The sequence below is a fragment of the Haliaeetus leucocephalus genome, unplaced genomic scaffold (assembly GCF_000737465.1).
Source record: "Haliaeetus leucocephalus isolate CR32 unplaced genomic scaffold, Haliaeetus_leucocephalus-4.0 Scaffold808, whole genome shotgun sequence".
NCBI lineage: Eukaryota > Metazoa > Chordata > Aves > Accipitriformes > Accipitridae > Haliaeetus > Haliaeetus leucocephalus.
The window spans coordinates 97,700-116,947 of record NW_010973244.1 but is presented as its reverse complement, the minus strand read 5'-3'; the positions used below and the strand labels follow the sequence as shown (position 1 = coordinate 116,947).

The window sequence follows — 19,248 nt, the reverse complement described above, 5'->3', positions numbered from 1 at the left end:
AGGAGGGAAATGTGTCCTTGGGCTTACTGCAAGGACAGAGAACACAGAAGCAATTGATGTTTTCTAAGTTCATATTCCCTGTTTACCTCTTGATAACACGTTTCTGTATCCATATCCTTTAATCAGTGTTATCAGAAAGCAGGTGGTGTTTGCTCTGGATTAATAGTTTTTGAAAGTCTACAAGGAGCTCTTGAAACAGAGCACTATAAATCTGAATTCCTACCAGACATGAGCAAATCCTTTTCTATGCATCAGTTTGCCTGTCTAAAAAATGATTATAAATAGGCCAGTATTTTACTGATGGCAAGAATATCTTCCAGGTTAGTTAGTCTCTGTAAAACACATGGAGTTTCTCTGATGAATGGAATTGTGTAAGGTGTGTAATTGTGCAAGCCTTTACATCTTGGCTGCATTAAAATATTACTTGTCTTTTACATCCTAATGTTTACAAATCTTAGATATTCTGTGAAGTGGTATGGGATAGATACAGCATTTCTAAATATTGTGAGGTCTGGGTTTGTTTAGTTCAGCCATGATGTTTTACCTTTGCCATGCTTTAGCAATGGCAGAGGACTTGCAGTGTGCTGCTCAGGGAAGATACCTCAGCCTCACAGCGTGCTCCGTCTCTGCAGTGGGTCTGGCGAGCTGCTGGGAGAAGCAGTGCCTCCTCCTGCTCTGTGCCCTAGCCTTTCTGAGCAGCTAATTGAGAAGGGTGAGAATTGCAGCTGTGCATCCCAGTATGCAGAGCCTGCTGCAGTATTTGGATTTTAAATGAGTCGGTGAAGAAAAAGGTTCCTTGCCACTTCTCCTGCCATTCACATGCAGTGAGAACTACAAGATGCTTGTTGAAGTTGCTCTCTGCAGCTTATCACTTTGTCACCTGAACAGCTCAAAAAAGTAGAGTTGCTAAATTTGAGATTCCTCTGGTTTCTGACATATTGGTGCAACTGAGACTTCTATTTTTGCACTTTTTCCTTCCATGTAAATGATGACTCTCAGCAGACAAATACATGCTTTGATAAAGTATTTTTTGTACTGCCTGCTACTCTCTCAGTTAAGGAAACACTTATCTCCGAGTGCTCCAGGGGTGTTAATTCCTTTCTGAAAATCACTGAATAGATTTTCCGAATATCTAGGTTTTCTTATGTTCCTGGGGGTACTGTTTAAAATGTTTCCTTTGCTTTAATTTCATATCTCTGGACCTGTGGCTGGGAAGTGAGCTGCCTTTTTTCCAAATCTAAATATGTGTTCCCCTTGTTTGCAAAAGACCTATCTTCCTGCTTCATCATGTCTTGTAAGAGCCAGTTGAGTTCCTCTGTGTTGTCATACAAACTGTACTCCCAATGATTTATTGTGGTGAAAGCACATGTGCATCTTCTTTGGCAAGTAAAATCCATCTCATTACAAGGAATTTTTTTACTATTAAGTAAATGATGATAAAACTTCCAACGATTGTCCTTTTATACAATGCTTCTAGCAAAGTGATTTGTCTTGAAAACATTGCAGCCAGAACTATCTGACTGTAAAACCCCTTCGGGATATGATTTGGATAAAATACTCAAATAAGCTTTCAGTGTGTCATCTTAACAGTCGGGCCGTCTTAATTATGTTGCAGTTGAAGAGTATCAATTAATAAAGGGTGGAACAATTCATGGCAGTATTGCAACGGTTCCTCTCCTGCGTGGTTAAATGGGGGGGGAAGGGGGACACAGGACTGGGGGTGGATAGAATAACCCTCTAAGTACATCGTTGTCCACTTCAGACTCTGAAAGGCATATGGGGATGTTGAAATGCTATGTCAAAGTTTTGTGGCTAAAAGGGTTGGATTGTCTCATCTTCGGATGTCTGGGGGCGGTCTGTTAAGTCAGATGACGAGAACATAGTGCTGACTGGGAATGCCGCTCCCCTAAGGCTTGTGAGTGCAGATGTTCAAGACTGCTGCTTACTGGTGAAAAGCTGGGCGTTGCTCTTGCTTTTGGGCAGCTGAAGTTTGTCACCTACTACACAATGTTTAGAAAGTCAAGTCAAGCTGAACATACAGGCAGCATTCTTCTATGGCAAATGTGTGTCTTCAATGCTTACTTGAATGTGTGCTTATTTTGTTAACTGGCATGTGAAGAAAAGTTGTCTTCGTCTAGTACTGCCTCACACTTGCATATAGACCTTCCCCACCCTCCTGTTTTTCCTCTCCTTTTTTCTTTTTTTTTTTTCTTTTTCATCTAGTCGTAGTTGCAATACTACTGGTCATGTACCAGCTATCTGAGGATCTGTGTTTATTGATACTGCCAATGATAGTATAATTCCCATCCATTTTGTGGATACTGTGTGCAGACTATGGTCCTCAGAAATATGAATTTATTGCTGAAATGGTTTCATCTGAACAAAGAGCCATGCCTAAGTGAAGCATGTGCTCTACAGTGTATGCCAGCCATTGTCTGACTCTTCACTCTGACAGAGACAGCCTCCGGTACATCTTGGATGTGTGAGAAATACAGCTTTTTAAGTTTCCAGTATTTCACCTCAGAATCTCACTCAAGCTGTTCCTCCCTCACTTGAGGGGTCATTGCTTTGTCTCTCCTGGGGTCTCTGTATCTGCAGGAAAGGCAGGGATTAGAGAAAGGCCTTTCGCAATCTGGATGAGCAGACTTCAGCATGTTCAGACCATGCACTTCTGGGTGACCAGGACAAGAAAACATGCTGTGTATCAAGCGCTGCTGCTGCATTCATCCCCACAGGAGAATGGAAATAAACTTGTGCCCATGGTGTGGATAATTTCCTCAACAACAACAGCAACAATAATAGTAATAAAATTCACCTAATTCTTACACTGGGACTGTTAACTGGCTATGAAATGAAGGGGTTTGGGCATTTGGCTAGAGTTAGGCAGATGCGTTTGAAACTTCTTGAAAGTTTCTCTTTTACCATTCACTTCAGGTGTGCATTGCTTGTGTGTTGATCTATTTCTAGGGTAGTCTTCATGTCCCAAATACTGTTGCCTGAAAGACTGGTGTGAGATTTACTGTGGGATAATGGATTGCTTGACGTTTTTGCTCTGTTTGGATACATTTCTAGGACTGAAGAAACATGCCTGATCCAAAACCTGATGAAAGTAGATGCTCCTCTTCTTATCTGTATCCTGGTGTAGTTTGGTGCAGGAGCGCTATTTCTGTCTGTCACCTTTCCAGCCCGCTTGGATGCGGACCTAAGACAGTGCTACCCTCTGAATGCCTCAGAAGCAGGGATGCTGTAGGGATGTGTTGTTCAGTGTATGCTTGGAGCAGTGAGGATGGCTCCCTAGTTGGAAGCTAGGGACAACGCTATGAGGAAGGATTTGAAACAAAGTTTGAAGTAAGGGGAAAAGGAAAGCTGTTTGGGAGAGGATGGGGGGAATGTCCTATGTATGTTGTCATTTGCTAGGGCAACTTTTTTTAATACTTTGTTAATTAATAATTTTCTCTGCAAGCAAAGTTCATGAATCATTTTCTCCTTATAAGAAGGCAAAGAAACACATTCCTCTTCCAATAGCTTTTTGTTATTATTTAGTAAGTTCTTCATTTTCTCCATGTGGTGCCTTCCCTCTCCCCCCACTCCACCGACACCACAAATCAGTACTATAGCTAGTAGTTTAACAAGCACTTACAGATGTGCTCATTCCTGCTGAGCATTTTGCTGCCTGCTTTTTGTGTGCTGTAGCATCGACTGAGTGGGAGACAAAGGGATGCGCTGGGCAGCTCAGGGTGTGTAACCCCTCCATTAGCACAGCCAGCTGCTATTCCTGTTCTGGCTCATAGGATACTGCTGCTAGATTTCAATCTCTCCTCACTCCGCTATGCTTCAGGGCTGCCTTCAGCCCTGTCACAGGGGATGACTCTTGCATTGTGAGTACATATGTGCCACTTAGGATGAAAATCCATTATAAAATGCCTTCTGCCATTTACTTGGTTTGGCTGTTACTGGCTGCAGTAACTTGCCTGGTCTGCTGGCTGGTGGTCCTCTTGCAGGTATGACCAAAAATTTCTCAGAGGGAGCTGTTATCGAAGCTTTTAGGCATTTAACTTCAGTTACGGAAAAGGAATAGTCATTAGAAAAATCAAGCCCTTCATCTGAGCTCATGAAATCCATGCCAGAGTTTTATTTTGATCATGTGAAGTTGGGTGGGCAGATCCCCAGACGCATTTCTAACCAGACCTGCTTAAAGCTGCTGGACAAATATTTGAAAGGCATTACCTGCAAGAGTTAATTTGCTAGCAAAAACTTGTCTCCTGATCTCCTGCTGGAGTGAGCAGGAGGAACTTACACCACCAGCAGTGCTAAGTTTGGCCAGTTATCTCCCCTCCCTGGTTGCTTTTTGGAAGCAATGAAGCTGGGGAAAAAAACCACCCCAAACACAAAAAAACTTACTCATGATATTTCAGTTTTTCCACTGATGTGACATCGTTGGATATAACATAGAAACAAGTTGTCAAAATAAAGGGGAGGTGGCGGGGGAGGATGGGAACTGTGCTGCCTGATTGAAAACATCCACTGCTGTTTTGGAGAGACAGTAGCTGGGATCGCTTTGCTCGGAGGCCTGGTACAGGGCGCACGTTGGGATGCGTCTCTGCGCCTGCAGCGAGGAATTGTTCAGTGTCAGTAATACATCGTGCTTCCTTTGGAGAGCCTCTGAGCCTCCCCAGGTGCCCCTGCAAGCTCTGCAGCCCTGCCTTTGTTTGGTGCTCCTCCTTTGAAGAGGGCTGCATCTCCCCTTGAGGCTTTTTGCCTCTACGCAGGGTCTGGGTTTGCTAACGGGTTTTCTTGTCTTTATTCTTGGGATGCGGTGCAGATCTCAGCATGTGTGCATGCATGTGAGGTCTTGAAAGCGGAAGGGAGACAATTGGGGATGGGTGTGGGATGTGCACACTTTAAAAAAAGAAAAAAACATTGAGAGAGGCTGCTGGGATTTTAAACAGACTAAACCCTGTGTTTCTGTTTAGGTGGTGCTCTTTAGTGGGACTGAGCAAACACTACTTCAGTGAGAGTTTTTTGGTGCTGAGCTTGTCAGAATTTGCAATGCTTTCAAGGCATTGTCCTTCTAAGCAAGTTATGCTGCCAATGCAAGTGGAAAAAGTTCAGGTGGAGCCCTGTGATGGTAGTTAGGCTGATTCCTCAGCTGTGGCTTTTGTTACTACCTGGGGTATGTCTCTAGTTACTTTGCGTGAACTTGTGAGTGAGCTTTTCATCAGAATGCAACACACCGCAAATGGAAGTGAGGTCTGTTTGAATTATGTGGATTGTGAACGTTCACGGAGACTTTTGTACCAAGTTTTACAATATCATTAAATAAATTCTTCAACGTAGTGAAATTTTGATGGAGAAATGATTGCAGGTGATAGCATTGGCAGCAGTGTTAATTTAGCAAGATTAGGATTTTCATGGATTTAAAAAAAACACCCAAACAACAAACCACCACCACAAAACCAAATAAAACCACAACAAAAACCCAGCAAAGACCCCTTGCTGAAATTTGAAGAACTCAGTCCAGGAATGTGTTACATTTACATTGATTGTTTATAAAATTCTGGCTTTAAAAAAGTTTACATTTATCGGGAGCATTTTATCTGGTATCAATCATTTAGGACTTAAAACACAAATAAAAGCCAAAGCAGTAATTTGGCAAGCACCCTACTTACGTAATGAATCAGCACAGGAGCTGGTGCTGCTGTTGTTTACAAAGACTATGAACTAGTTAAGCCATTTATAGTGAGCCAATCTCATGGTATTCCCATTATTGCCTTGATAGCAGCTGAAATCATTGCAGGTGGTGGGTCTGTGATGAGTGGAAGGACCTCATAGCCAGTGTTTCCCTTGTCTGTAGACATCAGCAGAACAAGTGTTCATGCCTCATTGCAGTTTCATTGCTCCTGTTGTTGCATTTACCAACAGGAAAGGTATAGGCAGCTTGGTAACAAATGAGTTTTCTTTTGGGCACAGATACATCCAGTCACAAACCAACCGATTGTCTTAAGCTGCCTATCCTGTAGAACAGCAGGAAACAGGATTTACAGAGATACAGCTCATTAGTCTCTGGGTATGTCTTCTATAAACTACCAGGGTTGTGTAACATCTAAGAGGGGGGATACTGAGTGCAAGACAGCGACCTCTAGTTAAGGTCTAAATACTAAGCTGACTGCAAATCAACAAAAGTAATTGTCAGGAAGTGCCACATCCTGGTTGACATTTGCATGGTTTGTGCTGTTCTAGAAGGAAAACAAAGCTTGAGGTTGCTGCTGCTGTTTATCTTATGTTTTTGCTTTTTCTGTTAGCAACATAGTTTAAGCATCTTTTATATCTTTTTTTTTTTTTTTTAAGTGTGTGTGTCTAGATGTATTTTTACACATCCTTTCCTATGGGAAAGGATGGGCTGGGGAACATAGTGACACGAAACCTGGGAGTATGTTAGCAATTGGATTTGGTTTCATGCAGCCACAGGAAATGTAGTGATTGATTGAGGGCCTGCAAGAGCTGACCTTTCTTAAAGCACACATGCCCCAGGGGCAACAGGATCCATTGATAGGTGGCTAGAAAATAACTATTGTTCACTGACATCCTTTGTTTTCTTCTTCTTCCTTTTTAAAACAGGTTTGAATTATAACTTGACTGCTGATGTGGCAAAGAAGGAAAAGAGCCAGCAACCCAGAGTTTACTTTGTGACTTCTGGAGAGACAGTGGGCCAGATCACAGAGAAGTTACAACTATCGTACATGCAGGAAAAGTGCGAGCATTACCTAGCGTATGTCAAGGTCGGTTCATTCCTGTCCTTACATTGGCCTCACTGCAATTCCACTCTTGGTTTTTTTTTAAATATTCAACCAATTACAGCGGTGCTGCTTGGCTTCAGATGTTCTTTGTTTTCCTGACAGGTAGATGAAGTTTTTTGGGTGGAAGCTCAGAACTTCTTGCTTGGCATGATTTGTCAGTCTGAGTACCATTGGGCCTTCAACACCTGGTGCCAGGAATATGTATTTTATTTAGTTTTGATCAGGCACATTTGCAGGGGATTTCTTTCTTCTTTTGGCTTGGTTTGTTGCTACACTTGTAATACTCAAAATAAGGAGGCAAAGCTTTGTTTTGGCAGGAGCAGCAGGTTTAGTGTTTAGTTTTGTGTAAGGTCTGACTGCACAAGGGGCTGGTGATGCAATCTGCATGGGAATGGCAGGATAACATGGGGTCTGTCCTGAAGCAATTGGGCTCTTGGATTTAAAGAGCACCCTGGATTTCATCTGGGCTTGAAAATAGCAGTGGAATAACTTAATTTCACATGTGTCATGGTCCTAGGGATACAGAGTGCTTTCCAGACGTGCTGGGACATAGATAGGGTCTCTTCTTCCTGTGACAAACTCTTGGTCCAGGGTCTGCTAGGACTGTAGTTATCTTCGCTTGGTAGCTGTTGTTGAAGAAATGTCGCCCAGGTGCCATTCTGTTTGCAAAGTAAGCACAATAGTTTTCTTCTCAGCTGAGAAATTTACAGAATGGATTTGAAAATTATATAGGAAGGAGATTTATCTTTTAAACCATGTATGTCTCACAAGCACTAATCTGTATCACTAATCTAGATGGCAGTATGAGGCAATATGGTGGTGTGGCTGAGTTGCATATCCTCCTTACTGAAGGACGTATTCCCATAGTATGACCTAAATGCAGTGGATATCACTTGGCACTGTCTTGTTTTGAGAATCAGGCAGGTCCAGACATCCCTAAATGTATAAACTTTTCCAGGAAGCTTCTTTGTACCTAAAAACTGTGAGAACGGGAGATAAAATTAATCCTTTGACTTTATCAACATTTTGTGCGTGGCTGTTGAGAGAAAATAAAATAAATAAAGGGACCACCAAGGAGGAAATGATGTTCTGTTAAGTTGTGTGGATCTCTGGGAAGAGTCTAGGTATCTTCTGTGTTTTTTTTGTTTCTGGAACAACCTTTACTTTCTGTTGTGGAAAAGTTCGTTAAATAAAATGTAGACATATGAGATTACCATTACTTAGAAAATGTGGCTGTGAGTTTACAAATTCGGGTCTTTCTCAAATGAGCACATCTGGTTAAGCTTTAATGTATTGAGTTCAGATGAAAAGGAACATGTCCCTTTCTATCTTATCCCAATAATGATTTCTTTCACATTAGTCCTGATGTAGTTTTTGGGTACTGTGCAGAATTTGTTAAAGGGCAACACATGCCCAGAAAACTTTTATTTTATTTTTTATTTATTTTTTATTTTATTTATTGTAACATTTCTAGCTGATGTTGGGAATGCAAAGGTAAGAACTATTTTTCTGGGGAATTTCTGGGAAATTTGACTTTTATAGGCAAGAGAAACTTTTAAACGTGTTTAAAAATACCAACAACTTAAAGCAAAACAGCTGGTTAACAAACAAAGCTACTGGCTTTCTATATGATGTAAGCAGCTATTTTTCACAGTTGGAAGAATAGCAGGAAGTGGTGTTTGTTCGTGAAAGGGAGAATGCGAAGTAGTGGAGAAAGATAATCCCTGTGCTTTCATGGGAAAGGTGATATGATCCACGAGGCTACATGTCATTAGAAACATCAAAGAGAGCCCTGCAGACTTCGGAGGAGTGGAAATGGGGTCATGATCTTTCACTGCTATCCTTAAGTAACAGCTAGTAAAACAAAAACAAAAACCCTGAAAACCAAAAAAACCTTCCCAAACTCCAAGCGGAAATCTCCTTGATTGCATAGTTTTGTGATGAAATGGGCGATAAAAGACGTGGCCTTAAAATATATGAAGTATTTCACTTAGGCTTTCCTCCTTCCTTTTATTTTACTGTATGCCTGATGAATTCACCTCCATGGCAAATTGGGTTGTTTACAGTTGCATCCTTAATCTGTTTACTTTATTATTGTTCATTTGAATCCCCGGTGACAAATAGGTTTATACGGTTACATGACGATGTCAGTTCTGGACTGCCTGTGATCAAGGATAGAGAAGCTGTTTGGACTTGTGCATGACCTCATGTGCTAGCTGACAAACCTTACGAAGTAAACAAGGTGTCCAGTCCAAATGGCACACAGCAGAGCTCTGTAGGTTGTGTTAGTTAAGCGAAAGCCTGTGCTGTGCCTTGCTGGATGACATTGTCTTACAAACATGTAGTTCTAGCATGTTGGAGGCATAAAACAGGAGGACTGAGAAAAGTCATGGAAACACTAGACCTATACAAGCTTGCTGCAATTTCTTTTGACAGATTTGATCTCAAGAGACCCCAGTGAAACAGAGCACTGAAAGAGTTGCAGGCTGCAAATAAACTGATAGACATAATCATTAGATTGTTTTGCAATTGATAAGTCTCAATGTTTTGAGCTTGACTCCTTTCCTGTTTGTGGTCCCCTCTCAGGACAGAAGCTACTGTTCTTATCACTGCTAATGAATTTGAGTATTAAAGTCTGTCATTCTTCATAACTGCGTGACTGATATAAATGGATCTCAGAAGGTTTGTAGGATATGTGTAGCTCAGAACTTGATCTTGTACAAGGCAGGCTACTGAATTACAGTTCAAGTTACTAGAATTATGGTAATTCATGAGAAAGTGTGTTTTTCCGGTTGAGAACAGAGAATGAAATGGAAATGCTTTGGGACTTCAAAATGCTTTGAGTTTGGTTTTGTAGTGGGCATGGGGAAGTAGAGGAGAGATGCAGTTTTCTGATTCTTTGCCTCCACCCCCCAGAACCTGTTTGATGATTTCTCATTAAGAAACTTTAATTCTTCAGTGTACCCAGACAGTAATTCCAATACTCACAGTGCCTCAGGTATCATCTGCAAAAGCTGCATTTATTTTAATTTAAAAACCTTTGGAGGTTTGACGGATATGTGCCGTAGAAAATGGATAGCTGGTGCAAGTGGCTATTAATTGTGAAGTTCAGGAGCATTGCTGCTTTTCTTATGTGGGTGCATAGCTGATCCCTGCTGTCTCCTGGGAGGTGCTCTGCTGCTGGACAGTTCCTTCTCTGGCTACCCAGGGATCATGGTGCTGCCGGTCTTCTCATCGGTGATAAAACTAGTAACAGGACATAAATACATTATGTGGTAACCTTCCATCAATTTTGCTGGAGGAAAATGAAGCAAAAGTTTAAATCTGATAAACTTTTTTTTTTTTTAATGGATTTGCTTTTTGGTAGAAGGAACAGCAAACAAATGTGAGAAAATGGAATGTGGTACTAAGGAGCAGAGGCACAGAAGTCAGTAGAAACAGAAAAGATGAAGAAAATAAATGGGTTTGGAGGCTTTACAAGTATCTCCTTAATCTTGATATCTGGGCCCGCAGCTGAAATGTAAAGTTTTCTCTTGGGATCTACACTCATTTGATGGTGCTCAGAAGACTTGAGCTGTGTGTTTAAGACCTGCTGTGGTCAGGGCATCAGCTCTGAGGAAATAGTTTCCCGTTTCCAGTAACTGCCCTGGTTGTTTCCTGCTCATGTGGGCTCCCCTAATATTTAGGATAGATTTGCCTGTGGATGGGATGAGAGAATTTGATGCAGACAGCAAAGCACCTTGTGCCTGCAGATTTATGCAGGGTCATATCTTGTCTTCTTTGATTTATCACAAAGGTGTAATGGTGATGATAGTGAAAGCCCATTGTACAATTCCTGGTTTCTTACCCCACTGTGGGCCGGCCAGCTGGGCTGCCTGTTGCTACCAGTCACTGCTGTTTGTGTGCAGAGTGAACGTTGTAAGAGCTTCAAACACCATCAGCAGTCCTGGCACATGATTAAACCAGACACAGCATTTATATTTTCCAGAGATCTTTATCTTGGTGGCTGTCTGGTTGTTTTAAGCAGTCTCATGTTGCTCATCGTATTAACTCTTAATGGATCCAGTCATAGCTTATGGGGAGGATGGTGCTGAGAAGCAACAGAGGAGTGGTGATACCAAAGACTTTTCATAACCGTGTGTAGGTGAGAAGCTCGCGCTGTGTTTGTACAGGCACGTTTGGAATAAAATGCTTTTTCAGCAGAAATTGCACAGCTATGTTTTGTTCGCTGCTGAATTCTGTAGCCAAAACTTTGCCTTTTTATAAGTACGTTTCTGGCCTTTGTCTGCTGTGCATCACTGTTACCTCAGGTGTCTAAAGATGCTCTGGGCTGCTGATCTTACACAACTTCATCTCTAGTGCTTGTCAATTTTAGTCACTGTCTGTGGTTGCGATTGTTTCTGCCTCTGTAGCTGTTTGCTCTTATCTGAGGGGGATGTGTGTATTGAAGTCTTTTATTCTAGTATCTAGTATTGTATCTAGTATTATAGTAACCTGTTTTTTTCTAGAGTCTGGGTAGCAAAGCATTCAGTCTCACCATCACATGTGATGCAGAGATGGTATCATTTTGATCATTTGCAAGACGAACTTTCTTCTGAAAGTTGTCTGCCTGTGAATTAGCATGTCTATGTTAAGGTTTGGCTGGTGGTGTTACAGGATAAAGAGACAGCCAGAGATGCTCCAGAGCTTATAATGAAGTGTGGGGTTGGTTTTTTGTGGGGTTTTGGGTTGTGGTTTGTTTTGTTGTTTTTTTTTTTTTAAATGGGGCTCGTTTCTCCCATACTGTCAATGCGGAGCCTTTTGGAGGGGAGGGGTTATCAGCAGAGCTTACTGCTGAAGCACTCAAATTAGGTTTGTTGGCTCCAGGCTGAGCCTGGTTGCTCACATATGACGAAGTTTTTCCTGGGATGCTGGTGCTGCAAGTGATGGATCGCGTATTGGACATGGACAATAACCACTGCTTTGAGGAGGAAGAGGTGAAAACCAGTCCCTCAGCAGGGGCAGTTCCTCTCGGTAGTGACCTATCTGGTTCTGCTCACCTCTCCTTGGGAGAGGAGAGAAATCAGAGCAAGTCAGCGGCTAACACTTGAATCAGAGACTCCTTCTGCAGCAGCAACAGCTATGAAAACTTAGTCACAGTTATCTAGAATTTCACAAGGTTTGGACCACTGGGCAGAGGGAGTAGTGACCTTTTCCAGCTTGCAGCAGGAAGTTTATAGTTGCTGCAAGAAAGACGAAAGCTGCTGTGTAGTTTTGCCAGGAATGATGACTGCAATGAGATTCAGCACTAAGACCAAGAGCGGAGTTGATATCTTTGGGTTTGTTCCTTTTTGTTGTTTCATATTATTTTTTTTTTTTTTCCCCCTTTTGCTGAGCCAACTGGAGAAACTGTAAGGCTGAGCCAGATGCAGTCATAGCATAAGTTCAGCCTTAAAGGGCTCTGGGATAGGTTGGGTGATCATGAAGCGCAGAGGTTTATTTACAGAAGCATACTTTCTGGAACAATTCTGTTTTCCAAAACTGCGCAAAGTGTGCTCATAATCTATTAGCACAGGCTGTCTCCCCTCCAGCAGAGCAATATAAATATAATCTTAGCAAAATAAATACAGTGTTTTCTGTTGCCTTACTCAGTTGTAAAGTGATCAGCCCTCTCCTTTCAGATACACCCTGGCCAGCACTGTGTAGAGCTGTCTCACCTTGAAAAATAAGGCAGGGAGAAGAGAAGCTGCATTTTTTCCCGAGTAGCTCATATGGGCAAGGGAAGAACAGTTGTTAGCTGCATAACTCTGGGTTCCTTTTCATTGCCTCTTAAGTACAGGGATTTAGATGTACCAGAAAGAGTATTAGGAGTTGGTGGGAAGACTGACATCTTTCAGCTGAGCTTTAACTGTATCAAGACTTAAATACTATTAATGACCATGGAGTTCCCTTTGGTTTTTCCAGAGGTTTTTGCAAGGTTCACCAAGAGCAAGTAAGATTGTCTTTCAAGGATGAGCTTATACTCAAGTTCGAAACTGTCCTACACAGTGTGGCTAAAATGAAACTGCAAATACGCCTGGCACTAGCATCCTTTCAGGGGGCCTGTGCTGCAAGTAGTTAAGTGCTGTAAGATCTGCTAGGGCTGGTAGTGCAGCTACATGGGAGAGCAAATTGTAGCAGATATTGTGCTATTAACTGTATGGAAGTGTTTTACTAAGCAGTGTAGCTAGTAGGGCTGTTTGGTAACCCCAAGGGTCTTGTGTCCTGAGGCCAGTGGGAGGTTTTCAGCTGTAAGCTGAAGGCAGAGGTTTTGTCCAGATTTCCTCCTCTGCCCATCTTCCCAGGTGTTCAAAGAAATAACTTTTTTTTCCCCTCACACTGATAGATAACTATCTGGCAAATGACTCCTCCTTTCTGGTTGGAGAGCATCTTTGAGTGTTTTCTGCTTTGTACAAAGCTTGTCCATTATAAAAACAATGAAGCAAAAAACCTCATCCCATTTCAAGTTTTAGCAAGGTAACTAATTTTACTTTAGTTCACTGTTGCTTTTTGACTTTTGCCAGCATGCATGCAAAAGGCCAAGTATGTTGTTTATGGCACAGGCAGAAACTTGGTTGCTCTGGTGGAGCTGCTGTCAGACAAGGTGCCTGGTTAACCATATTCATGAATCCAAGGAGAGAAATTTTTATGCTCCCCAAATGAAATAAATATAATCTTGAGTGAGACTCAGTCAGTAGGCTTACAGCACAGTGGCTGCTGAAATTCTGCTTTGCCTGCCTTGTATTTCTTTTTACCTGCCTTTTTTAAACTGTAATGTTCCCTGCTAAATCCTAAAGGGATCTAAGTCTTTAATCTTGAGCCCTTTGATAAACCTGTCCCTTTGAAATACTCTATAATGGGAGAGAAATACAATTTATTTTTCAAGTAGAGTTCTTAAGTTTTAACAGAGTTGAGAATTACTTTTATTGCATGTAAAGTCTTAATGAAGCGTGACACTTCACTGCTGCTCTTAGACATTCAGTAGCAGGTATATGCCTGGCTTTACCGTCTGTCCACCGATGCATTTGTCTGATACTGTAGCTCCTCAAAAAGATATTTCATTTGTAGACTAAACGTTTTGGAGACTGAGGAGGGACAGATTTAGGCCTGGACGGAGCATGGCCCTTTTAGGGAGGAGGATACCAGAACCCACGGTTTGGAGAGTCTGTCCATGGGGCTTTTGTCTGAGAAGAGTCATTGTCTTTCCCAGTGATGGCACTTTTAGGAAGTGAGTGGCCAAACAGAGATAAAGGAGGTGCTGCACTTTGTGCTAGGAAAAGTCATTTCAAAAGGCAGGTAACGATGGATAGGAATATTTTTGCTTTCGCTGGCACTCCTGGTTAACCAAAGAGCTTGTTTTCTCAGGTGGAAAAAAGCAACAAAGAAGGCAACACTACCGTTTTAGAAATTTTCTAAGCTTGTTTTTTGTACAGAGTGATATAAACTAAACACATGATGGCAAATTGTGCCGTAAAAGTTTATTAGTACTTCTTTGGGACAATTTACACTTGGGGGAATACGCTTAATGCTAGAGTATTGCTGCAGAAAATTACAATAGGGAACAGCTTGTTTGTCTTAGTGGTTTTCCTGTTTATAACACATGGAGGAATATCAGTCTGTGCGGTAATCTCGGACACACACATGTACACGGTCGGCTTATCCTGTCCAAACTGGGGAGTGCCTAAAATTATCACCCTTTCATTTTGCTACCTTTAGGAAGGAATGAGCAGGGCACTTCATCAGGAAACATTGGAGGCAACTTCCAATAGAAAACTCCTCTCTAGGCTAAAAAGAAAACAATTAATTTTGCTGGCTGTGGTTTCTGGGTGTGTTCCAAACCTATAACCTCCTCATAGGCAGAACAAACTTGAGTCTCCTGGGAGACTCTTACAGATGCTGTGTTTGGTTTGGTTTGGATGGCAACACGTAACGCTAATCCAGTGCCCTAATTCATATCGAAAGCGCCTGACAATATCTTTGAAGAAATGTGGGAGTAATAGGTTGCAGGGACAGACCTTTTTTGGCAGAAAATGCCTTTTCTCCCCCACTACATAACTTCACTTGTAGAACTTAATTAATCTTGAACATCCGAGGTCCAGAAACAATTGAGGAAAGGCTCATACCCTGTGCTGTTACCCTCACCCCCATGCACCCGCTGACATTTCCATATGCAGTGAGGTAGTTACAGATGGTATGGTTGTGCTGGTGATCAAAAGTTACATTCCTGGTCATAGGCTTCCAGTTTGTTGCATAATTTTAATTATTGATTCCCTTTGTAGAGCTCTGTGACCTCTCCTGGAGTCCTAGTTATTTTAGGGAATGTTTAGCATTCTGTACCTGGAACCTGCATGTTGTCATATGCTAGCTGTGCACCTCCGGAGATTTGAAATACGTAGTTGTCCAGGAGTTCAAGTTGTTTTCCACTTGCCCACAATGTCTTTGACCTGATAGCATATGCTTAAGATGGTTTTCTGACTTAATATACAAGATGTTCTTATGGATTGGATACATTAGGCAAATTAGCTTGCAGTTCTCCACTTTGGCGTGTCATGATTTTACAATGGCCTTTCCGCCCACCAAATGGTTGTAGCCACTGTGCTTGCTTTCAGTGGTCATTTTTGCTTTGGAAAAAAAGGATCATCTTTGAAACTAAGTGTACTTTTGAAAGCTATTCTCAAAGCAGTGAAGTAGTAAAATTTTAGGAATATGTGCAATTTAATTTTGAGGGGGTTTTTTCTTCCGTTGGCATTCTTTGGCTGGCTCACAGTGTAATGTGCTATTTGTTTTCATCTGGTGTGAATTTTGTATTGCTGCATGTGAATTGCACAGCTTTAAAAGAACAATTTTCAGAAGGGGATATTGTAAAGGCTGCATAGAACATAATTAACTGATTGATTCTTAAGCAAAACCTCAGTGTTACTGCACCAGAGAGGTTTCTCTGATCAAATTCTGCCAAGAACATAATGTAGCAACTTCAGTTGTTTCACAGAAAATTTTACCAGAGGATCTTCTACTCTGCCTTTATTGTCAAGTTATTGACCACTTTTTCTGCATAAGTTGTACCTATTGGTGTTCATTTCTCACGTGTGTAACATGAGCATTTTCCTGTAAATAAAGTCCTCCTTGAAACTATTTGTGAAAAGCAGAAAAACACCTAATAATGAATGGCTTTTGCATGCTTTTTGTGCAAGTTGGATTATTTTATTGCCATCTTGTCATTCTAGCCATTTTTAATCTCCATTTATGTGCAGGTTTTAAGGCACCAAATATGTCTTACTCTGTGATATGTGAATGTCCCTATTACCATGAGGCTAGGACTGGGTGATAGCCTGACTGTAATAACAAATAATAATGAGAATGAAGAAAATCCTGCAATAGTTTATATTGTTGGGTTTTTTTTGTCCTGGGAGATGACCCAGGCCAGTGTTAAATTCTAGTCTGAAATGTGAAGAGTTAGCTGTAAATCTGAAGGAATTTAATGTAAGAGTAAAGTAGATTTACTGCTTCCTTCTTTTGGCGCACATACCGCATCACTTAAGACTTCCTTAGATGACAAAATAAGTTAAAAATATAACTGGTTAAACTTGTCATGACTTAGTAATTTTTATCCTATTAGCGGACACATAGCTTCTCATTTGGCAAGACTGACTATAAAGGAACTGACATTAATGTAACTTTGGTGAGAAGAAAAGAGTGTAAAAAGTAGAAACGACTAACAAAGAATGTAAGTTAATACAGGGTATGTCTTATATAAATTATAACTTCTTTGACATATTTTTGACCTGCTAGGGTATAGAAAGCACCAAGTGAAATGTACCATCAGCCACGAAAAAGTGGGTTTGGTGAAGTCCAAGTGTATAGGGACAACGGTCTGATGGAAAGGCCTTTAAAATCCCTTCCTTGTAAGAGGCTAAGCTCTATCACTCTGCATGCAAATTTGGCTTCTGCGCTCTTGCTCTGGGAGCTAGAAAGCATGTGAAAATTGAAAAGCCAGAAACTTCATCGTGCTCTAAAGAGTAAAGAAAAAAAAAAAACAAACCCCCAAAAACCCCTGTTGAAATATATGTAAAGTTTTTACCCTCCTGCATCTCCCCACTTCACTGGAGACAGGCAGTGGTGGATCATGGATGCTTTGAGAACTGATTGGATAGCTGAGGTTGTCTGTAAGATACCTTGAATGTTTTTAGGAACCATTGAGGTTTTCAGTCCTTAAATTATAATAAAAAAAAAATAATGTGGCAAGTGTTCCTGCAAATGCAGAAGCAGCAACCTTATTGGAGCAGCACAACCTGTAAACTTTGATTTTTGCTCTTCAAGCTCTGCTCTGTCTTTCAGGCACAAAGTCTTTGAGACCAGCATGAAAAATTGTGAAGTGGAACCTTTTTTGTTATTGTTTTCTCATGAGGATTTTCTTTATTCAGAGAAAGCAGGTGGTTTCGTGCAACTGTAATAGCTATAAACTACTCCTTTTAAATCATTGAACTGAGTGGTTCTGAATCACTCTTTTGGTTATGTGCCACTGGGGAAAACCATTGCTTCATGCCCTGGTAAAGTACAAAAGCCTGACAAATTCACATGGTAACAAACCCAATTTTGTATGAAAAATATTACCCCTGTGAAAGTGAGCGAGTCCAGTTCCCGTTTGTGGTGCATGACCTCCCCCGCCACGTCAGAAGGAGCTTGCCCAGGCAAAGCTGCTGGTTTGCCCCCATTCAGGGAGCTCCGCAGTACATGGTGAAAGAGGAGACTTGAGCCCTCCAGCTGTAACTGGCAACCCATGAGCTCCCTGTGACTTGGAGATGTCAGTGGGGGCCCTGGCACATGCAAACGTTCATCCAATCCACTGCTCGACTGCAGGAAGGGAGCTGGAGGAGGTGGTTTCCATTTTCTTATATTACCCATGTGATCATTTCCATGAAAGCTACCCCTGTCCGCTCTCGAACTGCAGGAGCAAAAATCATGAGCTGGCTTTGAGAGGCTGAGCCCTGGAGTGCAGCCAGGTTTGGGAGCCCAGTCTGCAGTCTGTGCCCAGAAAACACAAGCACCTCAACCTTGGGAATAGAAATCAATGGCAAAAACTATCCCAGGCTTCAGCAAGGGGTGAGAACCTCACCTGGAGACCAGAGCAGACCCTACTCACGAGACAACATTTTCAAAGCCTTTCCTGAACCCACTAAATATTTCTGGCACGGGGGAATGGGTGAGTGTTTAAGCCGTTTGGGATGGTGCTTCCACCTCTGGTATTTCCATTCCTGCTAAATGCACTGGGGCAGGTTGTGCTGCCTGTATCTCTGTTTGACCAGTCCATATGTAGTCAATTGTGGCAAAATGCATCCCTGAAATGGAGATACTGCATGAAACTGTGCTGTGACACCATAGCAATTGCAAGCAATAAATATTATCCAAAGTGCTGGTTTTTATTTGTCCCTTCCAAGAACTTGGACAAATGCCAGAATTTATTTTTAAACTTTATATAAGCAACTTAAATATTTGTGATGGCTCATTTTTCTTTCCTTACTATTTTGGGAACAGTCTTAATTTTGCCCTACATTGTTTCTGTTGGTCTTTTTTGACATTGGTTCTCTCTCTCCTTCTGTAACAAAATGATCTAATGTCCTGTGTTGACTGAAGGCTGGTGGATTCAACCCGAGGTTGCTTGTTTCAGGGAATGAGCAGAATGTATTTACAGGGCTTCTGCTGTGTCCCCTCCTACCCACCAAGACAGCTATCTAAAAATCTAACTTTTCTGGCTGCATAATCTGTATGTATCTTACTTTTGGTGTTAATGCTGTCTTTTTCATCTTGAAAGGAATATTCCCGAGTGCAGCTCTGGAGAGCTGCATGGTGGGCAGGCAGCTTAACGCTTAATACTTATGTATCATTACTGATAATTTCTTACTCTTGTAAGCGTTTACCTTATGTCTGTCCCTAGTTCTTTAATGCAGTGGTTCTTATATTGTCACCCTTGAAAATGTTGCAAAGGCAATAAAGGTAAAAAGCTGCTTAATAAGCTTCTGTAGATCTCCTCCTATTGCTTTTCTGACTACCAGTACTGTTTGGGAGCCACCGCTCCCACCTATGTCAGAGGCACAGAAACCACCATGATTCCTCATTGACTTTGTCCCACAAAGTCAATGGGATTACTAAAGTACAGCAACACATCTGCCTTTCATGATGATACCTCCGAAGACCTATTTGTTTCTTTAGCGACTGGTTGCATCAGTCCAGGATTTTGGATTGCGAGCAGTCAGGATCAGGAACCACCTTTGCTACAGACCCTTTTATAAGCAGCAGCAGTAGTCATGGCTATAAACAGCCAGGGAGACAGTCACCATGATGGATGAGCACCTTAAAAGGTTTGGATATTTGAGGGGCTGTTTTCTTAAAATAGACACCCCCAAAATAATCCAAAATAGTATATAAGCTGTCTAAA

The 19,248-nt window shown here is 41.6% G+C and overlaps 1 protein-coding gene across 1 annotated transcript in view; it reads left to right on the top strand.

Annotated features, from left to right (window-relative positions):
• Positions 1-19,248, top strand: part of ITGA9 (integrin, alpha 9) — a gene marked incomplete at its 3' end in the record, with an annotated part of 138,971 nt that overhangs the window by 38,264 nt on the left and 81,459 nt on the right. Inside the window, exon 14 of the mRNA XM_010581817.1 lies at positions 6,619-6,779. Coding sequence (XP_010580119.1) covers positions 6,619-6,779 — 161 coding nt within the window. The remainder of the gene's footprint in view (positions 1-6,618; positions 6,780-19,248) is intronic.